At 40.3% G+C, this 12,823-nt stretch overlaps 1 protein-coding gene across 8 annotated transcripts in view; it reads left to right on the forward strand.

Moving 5' to 3' along the window:
- The window catches only part of slc33a1 (solute carrier family 33 member 1), a 35,805-nt gene extending 24,665 nt beyond the window's left edge, over nt 1-11,140 (forward strand). For 6 of the 8 annotated variants that reach the window (XM_069896896.1, XM_069896903.1, XM_069896897.1 and 3 more), the window contains 3 exons: nt 1,788-1,905; nt 3,475-3,690; nt 3,835-4,491. In XM_069896896.1, coding sequence (XP_069752997.1) covers nt 1,788-1,905; nt 3,475-3,690; nt 3,835-4,002 — 502 coding nt within the window. In that variant the 3' untranslated portion in view covers nt 4,003-4,491. Of the gene's footprint in view, nt 1-1,787; nt 1,906-3,474; nt 3,691-3,834; nt 4,492-7,160; nt 7,942-10,133 lie in introns of those variants that run through there. The other 2 variants (XM_069896899.1, XM_069896902.1) reach the window with 2 other exon arrangements.
- The last annotated feature ends 1,683 nt before the right edge of the window (nt 11,141-12,823 follow it).

The raw sequence follows: 12,823 nt of genomic DNA on the forward strand, positions 1-12,823 counted from the left end.
GCCAGACCCTGGGCCTCTGCACCCCCCCCTGCAAAAAGCAAGCTGCAAGATCCCTTTTAGTGTGATGCGACGAAGGACAAATGGGGCACTCGTGTTGACCTAGCCGATATTTGTGAGAAGGTGTCATCCAGAACACTGAAAGGATCCCAAATCCCCGTGTGCTGAGCAAGATGTACCCACGTGACTCAATGAGCTTTCAGCACATTTCCTATAATGACATCTCTTCAATTGAACCTAATTTCAGAAGCTGAGTGCAGTGATCAGCTGCAATACAGTTGTGCTGGAGAAACTCAGCAGGTCATGCAGCATCCGTAGGAAATTAGGATAACCAACGTTTCATGTCTGAACCCTTCGTCATTCCTCACTTCCTATGGATGCTGCATGACCTACTGAGCTTCTTTAGCACTTTTGTGTATTGCACTCCAGAATCTGTGGATTTTCTTGTTTCACTGCAATAATCAGCTAAGAAGATCAGTTGCCTTGATTTTGCATACTTAGTAGCATCAAAGGAAGGTGCATTTCCTAGTAAATAGCTTCATCAAGAGCTGTGATTTAAACCCTAATTGTCTTGAGTTACCTGTAATTGTTATTGTGTAAAATTGATTTTGAAAATCTGTCACATACCCCAAAAGTTAATGGTAATATAGAGTAATTTTGTTAATCAATGCATTACCATTCGAACTTGATTGCCTATCTTAACAGCCAATTGAATAGAATTTTTAATTGGCAGAATAAAACGGAGGAGCTCAATGCAATTGATGTGCACCTCCATCCTTGTGAACAAATGTGTTTTTGAATGATAAAGATTGTGTTTCCCAAACTAAGACTTTCATACCTTGATAAAGGGCTCAGACCCAAAATGTTGGTTATCCATCTTTATTTTTGCTATATAAAGTAGACTGTTTGACCAGCTGAGTTTCTCCAGCATTGTGTTTTACTTTAACCATGGTATCTCCACCAAACAGTTGTTTAAGCAATCCATTGTTGCTTCTTTGTGGTGGAATTTCAACACAATGAACAAAATAAGGTTCATCAACTTTCCCTCCATGTTGCGAGCATATTCAACTGGAACTTTTAAGACATTTGCTAATCTGAAACAGACAGAAAATAATGCCAAAAGGTTCTGCTGAAGGGTCTCTGACCTGAATGTTAATTCTGTTTCTTTTTTCACCAATGCCAAATTTTTCCAGCATTTTGTATTTATTTCAGATTGCTAGCATTTTTTTGGCAGAAATTTGCTAAACTTGAAAGTTGGAGATAAAATAGAATGTTTGTGAAAATTTATTCTGTTGAGGGTTTTTTTTAAATTAAATGTACTAGACTACTGTTCGGCAAGTGCCCATTTTGTGCAATGATTATGAAGGTGAGCTCATTTTGTGGAACAATACATTGTGTACCACACAATGAAAACTTTTTAATAATTTTTATCCTGATGGCTGCAGAGATAAGGTTACAATGATCATCATAATTTGATCAAGTTTATCCCTGGGTTTAGTTGAGTTTGTTGCTCTTGGAGCAGAGGAGGTTGATTGGAGATCAAGTGCTGATTATTAGATGAGAATAGATGGGGACTTGTTGGTCATCATGAACATGGGGAACCTATTTGGTTTGTGACTCTATTCACCTGAATTATTTTTTGCATTGTGAAATGGAGTCCAATGGCACGTTTGTTAGTCAGTGGCAATTGTGTGAAACTTGACAATATTGATATAATTTTAATAAACACAACTACATTTGGTAGTTTTCAAACTTGATTAAAATAATATGTGACTATTTCTCCATTACAGGTTAGCCATGGGTGTATTATTTGCTTTGTTAGTTGTTTGGACTCCTATGGTAAAAGAGGGCACTGAGTTTCCTATGTATTATTATGGAGTCCTGCTGTTCAGTTATGCCTTGCATCAGGTGAGTGAGTGCATTGGGGAAGTTTAGTACTTTGCATTAAAATAATTATCTTTTGTAATGAGTCATGCATTTATTTGAAAAGGGCAAATTGTATCTACCAAATTCTCAAAGATCAAAACTTAAGCTTTTCACGTTGTGCTTTAGAGCAAGCAGATATAAAATCCAACAAGTGAACTTCTGAGTTCCAAATCTTGAGCCAGTGCTTGCCTTGCTCTTTAATTCTGAGGTGGTTACTAATGTCTATTTATTTTAAAAAGAGATAGAATTTGGTTCTGAACATGAAATAAGGACTGCAGTTTGTTTCCTCTTATTCATAATATCAAAGTTGGTAAACAGTTGGTGGCCAGAATTCTCTGCACACAGACTTGTTTTCCTTTGTTTCAAGGTTTCTTTCTCTTTGGACGTGCCTCTAGGCCAAAAATAACTTCTCCATATCTGAGATGCTGTGGTGGCAACATAGTGTATAATGGTGCTTTACTCTGTCCTAATTGAGGTCAGATTCAAAATCTGTCTAAAATGAATTATACTCTAAACAACTGATCATCCAAATTAGTGTATTATAACTTTTAGTTCAGGGAATGTGCCAAAGAGTGAGACATCAACGTGATAATGTATTAATTAAAGTTGGTTTTGGACTGATGAAAGTCAATTTTTTAATCTTTTCTGAATTACAAGAATTTGCTCCACAAAAAAATGTAAAAGCGCACTGCTCCTATCAGCTAAACAGTAGCAATAAACATAACTTGAAGTCAGATACCTCTTGCTTACTTTTGGATAAAAAAATGAGAAAAAGAACTTCATAATGGATACAAAAGTAGATTGGGGTGCAAAATCAACCGATCATTAGAAACATGCTGGGTCTTTTTCAATTATTAAGGTAGATTTTAAAATTCTAATCCATGTTGCATGTCAACAAAGTAAGAAATGTCCCATGAGACAAGAACTACAGATGCTGGAATTAAATGTTGATTAAATATTTGAGACTCTTTCATCCAGAATAAAATTTCAGAAGATCTATATTTAGTCAGTTGATAATTTACTTCTCAAAATATTATTTGGAAAATATTCATTAATTGAAAATTATTTGCACTCCTTAGTTCAAGACTTTCATTTCTGATGGAAATCTGTATACAAATTTCTGTATACAAATATTTTCCAAGCATTGATTATTTTATCAAAAAAGTAGAATTTCTTGATATCAAATCTAAATTTGCCTTTTAATTACTTTGTCTCATACTTCTGCATTAGATTTTGGCTCATCTTATTTGGCCTTTTCACATTTTATTCAGACACCTTAATTCTATTATATCCAAATTCTGGCACTGTTTGTCAATATCACCAGTTTGTGTATCTTAAATTATTGGATTAAATTTAGAAAAGTAGTAATTTTGACATTCAGATCCAAATAAAAATAATCAGTTTAATCTTTTTCACATTGCTTGTTTTATATGCATTGCAGCTTTTATTTATCTTGTGTTGAGTTCATCATAGGTTATTTCTTTAAAGGGGCATTTTACTTGAATAATTTTTGTCTTGACTAATTGTTTTTAAATATTCTTCCCTTTTCAGGTGGCTGTCTATAGTATGTATGTTGCAGTTATGGCATTTAATGCTAAAATTAGTGATCCTTCGATTGGGGGGACATACATGACTTTATTGAATACCATCTCTAATCTTGCTGGAAACTGGCCAGCAACATTAGCTCTTTGGTTGGTGGATCCACTTACTATCAAAAAGTGTTCAGGTGTACCAGAACAAAGTTGCAGATCAGCAGTGGATTCTGAGGTGAGTTTTCCATCACTAAAAGATTAATAAATTCATGATGCACAGCATTATATGTGTGAGAACTTTTCATACTTGATCACAACAAATCAGATTTGTTGGTTTAAATTGAAACTTTTTTGCATCTTTCTTTTTGTTCCCACACAGCTTTGTGTTAAATCTGGTGGTTCTTGTTCAACTATAAGTGATGGCTATTATGTAGAATCAATATGCTGCTTTCTTTTTGGACTTCTGTGGTGGCTTCGCTATGGAAACAAATTCAGAAATCTGCAGGATGAGCAACCAACCACATGGCAGTGCAAGAGGAATAATTGAGGTGTTAACAATTGGAAATTGGGAGCTTTATGAAATTTAAATCACTAGGTAACTTTCAAGAAAATAGTTTAAAAATGTATTTTATCTGTTTTATAACGTTTATTTTGAATACTGTCCATATGATAAGTGGTGATGGTATTTATAGCACTCATTTTAATGGCTTTTTTTGTTCGCTTTAGTTCGAGTTAAAATGACTTACCTATGTCACAACATTCCTGTATAATATTATACATTATTTCAGATGTCATGAACAATATTTTTACAAAAAAGTTAGTATAAACTGAATTGCATGGCTCTCCGAGAGAGTGGATGATCCATTTTGGAAGCTTACCATTCTTCACTGAAAATGAACATTTCTGTGTTTTAAAGGGTAATTGTTTAAAACGCGGTTGGTAAAGTAAAACCAATTGTACTACTTAATTGCATTGAAAATTCATAGAAACATTTTGGTCAATTTACATTAAAAATTATCTTGTGTTAAATGTTGAACATTACCCTGCTTGATTATTGTACCATACATGCCCTTTTAATTTTTGTTTCTTCACATAGTGAGGAAAAAAAACCCAAGATAATATAGATACTAGTGTCACACTACTTCAACTAATTTGAAATTTAAAATACAAATAAATTGGGACAAACCTAAAAGAGAAAATGCTATAAACACTCAGAGGTTATGCAGTGTCTGTATAAAGCGAAACAGATCCTTTATTGTGTGACAAATCTCCAAGTCGCAAAATAAAAGCTTGCAAATGTAACATTAAATGGATTCCATCAAAAGTGACTACATTATCTCTAGTCCTTGTTCTTGTATTTTCCGGGATGTCAACTACAAGATTAGTAAACACATTTTGGCTCTTGCATACCCTGTATTCCTGTTATAGTTTGTCAAATACAACAAAAATCTTTGATGATAAAAAAAATTTGATTAAAAAGTTTGCTCTAAGACTTTGGTACTCTACGCGTGTGGGCAAAATTCTGACTTGCATCCATTCCGGGATATGACAGATCCTTGGTCCCAAATATGGTCTTAAGTCGGGGACTCCCTATATTGTGCAGACGGCCTATGTTGGTAGAAGACCTTTTGTAAGATGGATATAGAGTGCAAAGCTAATACCAATGAGCACAAAAACTTTACATTTTCCAGTCATGGCTGCTAACATCAATGTATCAATTTGCTTTTGTCCACTACTTCATCATTCCCTCCACTTATCAGAAGTTGCTTGATGTGCCTTCTACTCTGAACGTAGCAGAGGTATCCAACTTTTTATTTACCAGCTGTTAAATGGGCTTATTATTTTTGTATGTTTCAATCTTTTATTTGCTGGTACTTGCTTCTGTACTCATTTGTTGAATCATTGATGGGCTGTATTTGATCAATTCTTTACATTTCTTTGGCTTGGCTTCGCGGACGAAGATTTATGGAGGGGGTAAAAAGTCCACGTCAGCTGCAGACTCGTTTGTGGCTGACAAGTCCGATGCGGGACAGGCAGACACGGTTGCAGCGGTTGCAGGGGAAAATTGGTTGGTTGGGGATGGGTGTTGGGTTTTTCCTCCTTTGCCTTTTGTCAGTGAGGTGGGCTCTGCAGTCTTCTTCAAAGGAGGTTGCTGCCCGTCAAACTGTGAGGCGCCAAGATGCACGGTTTGAGGCGTTATCAGCCCACTGGCGGTGGTCAATGTGGCAGGCACCAAGAGATTTCTTTAGGCAGTCCTTGTACCTTTTCTTTGGTGCACCTCTGTCACGGTGGCCAGTGGAGAGCTCGCCATATAACACGATCTTGGGAAGGCGATGGTCCTCCATTCTGGAGACGTGACCCATCCAGCGCAGCTGGATCTTCAGCAGCGTGGACTCGATGCTGTCGACCTCTGCCATCTCGAGTACTTCGACGTTAGGGATGTAAGCGCTCCAATGGATGTTGAGGATGGAGCGGAGACAACGCTGGTGGAAGCGTTCTAGGAGCCGTAGGTGGTGCCGGTAGAGGACCCATGATTCGGAGCCGAACAGGAGTGTGGGTATGACAACGGCTCTGTATACGCTTATCTTTGTGAGGTTTTTCAGTTGGTTGTTTTTCCAGACTCTTTTGTGTAGTCTTCCAAAGGCGCTATTTGCCTTGGCGAGTCTGTTGTCTATCTCATTGTCGATCCTTGCATCTGATGAAATGGTGCAGCCGAGATAGGTAAACTGGTTGACCGTTTTGAGTTTTGTGTGCCTGATGGAGATGTGGGGGGGCTGGTAATCATGGTGGGGAGCTGGCTGATGGAGGACCTCAGTTTTCTTCAGGCTGACTTCCAGGCCAAACATTTTGGCAGTTTCCGCAAAGCAGGACGTCAAGTGCTGAAGAGCTGGCTCTGAATGGGCTTTGCCCTCAGACAGCTCCAAGAAAAATGCAGAGAACAAAACAAAGGACTCTACATCACCTTTGTTGACCTCACCAAAGCCTTCGACACCGTGAGCAGGAAAGGGCTTTGGCAAATACTAGAGCGCATCGGATGTCCCCCAAAGTTCCTCAACATGATTATCCAACTGCACGAAAACCAACAAGGTCGGGTAAGATACAGCAATGAGCTCTCTGAACCCTTCTCCATTAACAATGGCGTGAAGCAAGGCTGTGTTCTGGCACCAACCCTCTTTTCAATCTTCTTCAGCATGATGCTGAACCAAGCCATGAAAGACCCCAACAATGAAGACGCTGTTTACATCCGGTACCGCACGGATGGCAGTCTCTTTAATCTGAGGCGCCTGCAAGCTCACACCAAGACACAAGAGAAACTTGTCCGTGAACTACTCTTTGCAGACGATGCCGCTTTAGTTTAACTTTTTATTTACCAGCTGTTAAATGGGCTTATTATTTTTGTATGTTTCAATCTTTTATTTGCTGGTACTTGCTTCTGTACTCATTTGTTGAATCATTGATGGGCTGTATTTGATCAATTCACGAATAACTAAATGTACTGCAGTGGTCATCACTAACCTGTTTTTGAGTGATTATTGCATGTATTTTGTTTTGATGTGTTGATAATGCAATTGTGAAGTGCCTGACAAAACTAGAAAATTTTAAATTTAAATTAGACATACAGCACTGTATCAGGCCAATTTGGCCCTACGAGTTTGTGCCGCCCATTTTACTCCTATTAAACTACACTCCTTAACATTTTTGAAGGGTGGAAAGAAACCAGAGACCCCGGAGAAAACCCACATGGACATGGGGAGAACATACAAACTCCTTACAGACGGCACAGGATTTGAACCAAGGTCCGGTCCGGAACACTAGCGCTGTAAAGGCGTTGTGCTAACCACTACTCCAACTGTGTTGCTCCAGTTTTTTTTAAATCTCTCAATTAAAATCATAAAGTAGCTGCTTGACGAGTACATATTCCATGAGTCTAATATATCTTTTATCATGGCAAGTATCCACAGAATAAATTATACTAACTATCCAAGAATTCATTGGAGGTACCTTTGCAGTCACACATTTCCATCAGCCAATTGAGAAGGGCAGTTGATCCATGGTAACATCACCATGTCAAAATTTCTCTCCTTGGTGTTGTATCAAGATTTGGTTTCAAGGGAACATCTTCATCAGAATAATTAGCAAACAACAATATGATAGCCGAGATATTGCCATAAGTGCAATGCTGTTATAGCACCAGCAATTGGGACACAGGCTCAAATCCTTTGCTGACTGAGTGGGTTTCCTCTGTTCCCCTAGTTTTCTCCCAACGTTCGAAATATACTGGGGGTTGTAGGTCAATTGGATGTATTTGGTTAGCACAGGCTCGTGGGCTGAAGGGGTCTGTTACTGTGCTGTATATCTAGATTTTAAAAAATAAATTTAATGTAAATATGTAATTTGATTATCCAACTGCACGAAAACCAACAAGGTCGGGTCAGATACAGAAATGAGCTCTCTGAACCCTTCTCCATTAACAATGGCGTGAAGCAAGGCTGTGTTCTCGCACCAACCCTCTTTTCAATCTTCTTCAGCATGATGCTGAACCAAGCCATGAAAGACCCCAACAATGAAGACGCTGTTTACATCCGGTACCGCACGGATGGCAGTCTCTTCAATCTGAGGCGCCTGCAAGCTCACACCAAGACACAAGAGAAACTTGTCCGTGAACTACTCTTTGCAGATGATGCCGCTTTAGTTGCCCATTCAGAGCCAGCTCTTCAGCGCTTGACGGAAACTGCCAAAATGTTTGGCCTGGAAGTCAGCCTGAAGAAAACTGAGGTCCTCCATCAGCCAGCTCCCCACCATGACTACCAGCCCCCCCACATCTCCATCGGGCACACAAAACTCAAAACGGTCAACCAGTTTACCTATCTCGGCTGCACCATTTCATCAGATGCAAGGATCGACAATGAGATAGACAACAGACTCGCCAAGGCAAATAGCGCCTTTGGAAGACTACACAAAAGAGTCTGGAAAAACAACCAACTGAAAAACCTCACAAAGATAAGCGTATACAGAGCCGTTGTCATACCCACACTCCTGTTCGGCTCCGAATCATGGGTCCTCTACCGGCATCACCTACGGCTCCTAGAACGCTTCCACCAGCGTTGTCTCCGCTCCATCCTCAACATCCATTGGAGCGCTTACACCCCTAACGTCGAAGTACTCGAGATGGCAGAGGTCGACAGCATCGAGTCCACGCTGCTGAAGATCCAGCTGCGCTGGATGGGTCACGTCTCCAGAATGGAGGACCATCGCCTTCCCAAGATCGTGTTATATGGCGAGCTCTCCACTGGCCACCGTGACAGAGGTGCACCAAAGAAAAGGTACAAGGACTGCCTAAAGAAATCTCTTGGTGCCTGCCACATTGACCACCGCCAGTGGGCTGATAACGCCTCAAACCGTGCATCTTGGTGCCTCACAGTTTGGCGGACAGCAACCTCCTTTGAAGAAGACCGCAGAGCCCACCTCACTGACAAAAGGCAAAGGAGGAAAAACCCAACACCCAACCCCAACCAACCAATTTTCCCCTGCAACCGCTGCAATCGTGTCTGCCTGTCCCGCATCGGACTTGTCAGCCACAAACGAGCCTGCAGCTGACGTGGACTTTTTACCCCCTCCATAAATCTTCGTCCGCGAAGCCAAGCCAAAGAAAAAGAATTGGCAGTATCTTTAATTTTTAAACAATCATTTCTTATCCTTCACTTTTTGGTGCTCTTGTGTTGCAGAAATTTTGTTTTTTCTTGTGTTTTTCCTTGCCCTTTCTCAAAGAAAATCTTAATGCCTCAAAATGTAAGTGCAACAATGTTTATTCAGTAAATTATCGTTTTATATTTTGTGTGCTCATTCATATCCTTTGTGTTATATTGAATTTTTAGATTCTCTGCCATTATTTGAAATGATTGTTGAATCATATTTAGTGACTGCTTCTATTTTGGTTTCTTGTCTTTTACCATTATCAAAATATAAGGTCCCTCTCCTACTATCTGCAACCAGTTAAAAAGCAATCAAATTTTGCTACTTAAAGTTAAAAACATTCAAGTTTTCACATTTTTTTCCCAATGTAAAAAATAAATGCAAGAAGGATAAAGATTGACAAATTCATTCATAAAAATAGGCAAATTTAGTGAAAGACGGAGATAATACAGAAGTTTTAATCTTAAATCTAAAAACTATTCAGTGCATTAGAATGAGGCTGTCTACATTAATTTTCTCTGACTAAGAGGTGTTGATTGGTGATTAATGATCACACTTTCAAAAGGATATTTACTTCTGAGTTATTTATCTAATGGAATGATGAAAAATGACTACCAATTTAAGACAAATTGCAATTCATGGGATATCTTCATGTTGTAACATTAACTTCCCATTATCTCTTTGCTATGGTAGTATATCTTCAGTTATTTGATGAATGGTTTTCCCTACATCATAATGTCAAAGGTGGTGGGGTGAACTGTTGGTGAAGGGAGGAATGGCCACATTATTGCATTTGCAACACGTTATCTATTGGTCAGACAGCAAAGAGGTAACCCCAGCAACAGAACTTTGGTGGGGTGGGGGGGTGGTTGCATTAAGATTGTATGTATTTTCCCTTTTTGTGGTAATGGTTTCAAGATCCCTGCTGTGCACTGGTACTGATGCCATAAGGTAACATTTTACTTTTTCTGGAAATCAATAAAGGAAGAAGACATTGAAAAAGATAAGATTGAATATGAGAAAAAGCTAACACTAAACATGGAAACTGGCTGTAAGATCAAAAGGTATAAATAGAGGAAAAGATAAGTGAAGACAAATATGACACCAGAGAGAGAGAAGAAAACAATTACAATGGGGAGTGAAGCCCTTTGTATCTTCCTTCACAGAAGACCCCAACTACTCTGTGAGAGTATTGAGTTAGAATGAGGAATTGAAGAAAATAAGTATTGGGGAAAAGTTGGTGTGGCTAAAAATAGACAAATTCCAAAGACCCATTGTCCTTCATTCCAGAGTTTTGAAAGAGGTGGTTATGGGGAAAGTGAATGTTCTGGTTATCTTCTAAAACTCCATAAATTCTGCAGCCATTCTTGTAGATCAACTATTTTCAACCTTTTTTGGACATGGCCTCCTTAGGACTCTATTCCAAGTTCATGGGTCCCTTCCCTATGAGTTTAGTTGTTTGTTTTTCTGTACCTTTCTCCAACCGATGACATTAAAAAATTTAAAATATTTTGATTTCAGTTGGTGACCCCCTCCTTAAATGTGCTGTGGCCCCCCTGTTGAGAATGGCTACTGTACATTGGAGAGTAACAAATGTGATTTCGCTATCCAAGAAAAGTGAGAGAAAAAGGGAAAACACCAACTTGATAGTCAATGTCAATCATAGGAAAATACTGGCATTTTGGCAGTCCGCCGCCACAGTCCGCTGGCACTCCGGGTGGCAAGCACAAACAAAGGCTACCAGCCCGCACAGCGGCACTGGCCCCAACAAGCGAACCAGCAGGTGAACGGCAAGGGCAGCTTAAAGGCCAGTGACCCCAAAATGGCACTGGCCTTGTGGCACAGCCAACAGACAAGGGCAGCATGCAGGTAAAAAGGGAAACCCGCTTTTGTTATGCATATTGTGACATCAGCCAAGGGGGGCCAAGGCAGGAACAATGCAAGTATAAAAGTCGGGCTTGAGCCTTAATAAAACTCAGCGCTTAACCTAACTACTTCTGTGTCTTTTGAATAGTCCGTGGGTATACCATTATCATTTACTGCAACAAGGAGATAATCTAATATGTGCCATTGACTGGATAAGGGAGTTGCAATGAGACTATGTGCTTATCTCTGAACCACGGTATTAGTTGTTTCAAGCATTAAAGTGAGAGTACTCCATTGGAGTTATCTTTCTCTTTGCTAAAACCTAACTGGAGGAATGTTGATCAAATAACATCTGAGATGGGGAAGGGAAAGAGATTTCTACATTTTGTGTTTGAGACCCTACATCAGGACTGAGAAGGAAAAGCACTGGTATAGAGCAGGAGGGTGGACTGAGGAAAGATGGAGCCAGATGAGGGGTGGAGTTGGACTAAGCAATTGGGTGACAGATGGAAACAGGCATTTGGGGAAAAAGGCAGATTGAAGCCATTTGGGAGTCAAAGTGGAGACAGCTCAAAGGGTGATAAATGGGAACATAAATGCTATTAAGCTTGCATCTGATAAGGTGATGATGGAAACCAAGGGAGAAGTGATGGGAAGATGGAGAAGGGGATCTGGTGAATGAAATTGTGTGGGTGCAATAGTTTTTCTCACCATTGGCTAAAGACACATACATTTTACATTTTCTGTGGCTTGACTGCAAGATGCCAAGCTGTAGCATCTGCCACAGTAACTCTACCAAATAAATTCACAGTACTCACAACTGTCAGAATTACTTTAATCACGTGATCCACTCTCTTTTATGTCACTTATGGTTTTTGGAAGCCCAAAACCAGAACTGACGTCAAGACACGTCCGCGAAACATCCTGACAGTGTGTGTGTTTAAACCCAGACTTTGGAGGGCCCATGCCATCTTCTCAGGTGAGTACACTGCAGCGATTTGGCCCATCCCAGGCCGTGACCACTCAGCCCGCTACACCAGCCCACCTCCCAGAATTGCCGTTAAAATATGCTCGTGTAGTAGACTTGGGAGGGCGACCTCTGTGCCTTAGGAAAGGATATGGCACAGTTAATAAATATGTCCAAGTGTGTGGGCTTTAAACAGTCCATCATCAATAAATCCATTCTCCCACCAATGTCCAATGTGAACACTACTTCGTCATGCCTCAAAACCTTGAAAGGTCCTTCATGTGGTCTTTGTAGTGGACTGCCCTGTCCTTGCCGACGGACAAATACACGCTCTGCCGAACGTAGGAAGGTGGGCAGGTGGATCACCGTGGCATGAGGAGGGTTTCGTGCAGCCACCCGATTGCGAAGTCTCTGCAGAACGTCAAACTCATCAGAATCCACGCCTGGTCGGTCGAAGAGCAACAGTCTCTGGGACAGTCAGAGGGGCACCATAAACCATTTACACTGATGAAGTGGGAAAATCTTCCTTCAGTGCAGGCCTTATCGTCAGTAGTACCCAAGACAAATGATCCATCCAATTGGGGCCTATGAGTCTGGCTTTCAAGGCAGACTTAAGGTGTCTGTGGAAGTGTTAACCAACCCGTTTGACTGTGGGTGATAGGCAGTGGTATGATATAAATGGCTTCCACAGAAATCTGCCAAACCAGTCCATAAGGATGACTTAAACTGAGCCCCACGATCTAATGTGATGTGGGTAGGAACCCCAAATCTCGCCACCCAGTGGTTGAGGAATGCCTGGGCACAGGTTTCAGCATCACTAGCAGGGAGAGGAATGGCTACC

The sequence above is a fragment of the Narcine bancroftii genome, chromosome 9 (genome assembly GCF_036971445.1).
Source record: "Narcine bancroftii isolate sNarBan1 chromosome 9, sNarBan1.hap1, whole genome shotgun sequence".
Classification (NCBI taxonomy): domain Eukaryota; kingdom Metazoa; phylum Chordata; class Chondrichthyes; order Torpediniformes; family Narcinidae; genus Narcine; species Narcine bancroftii.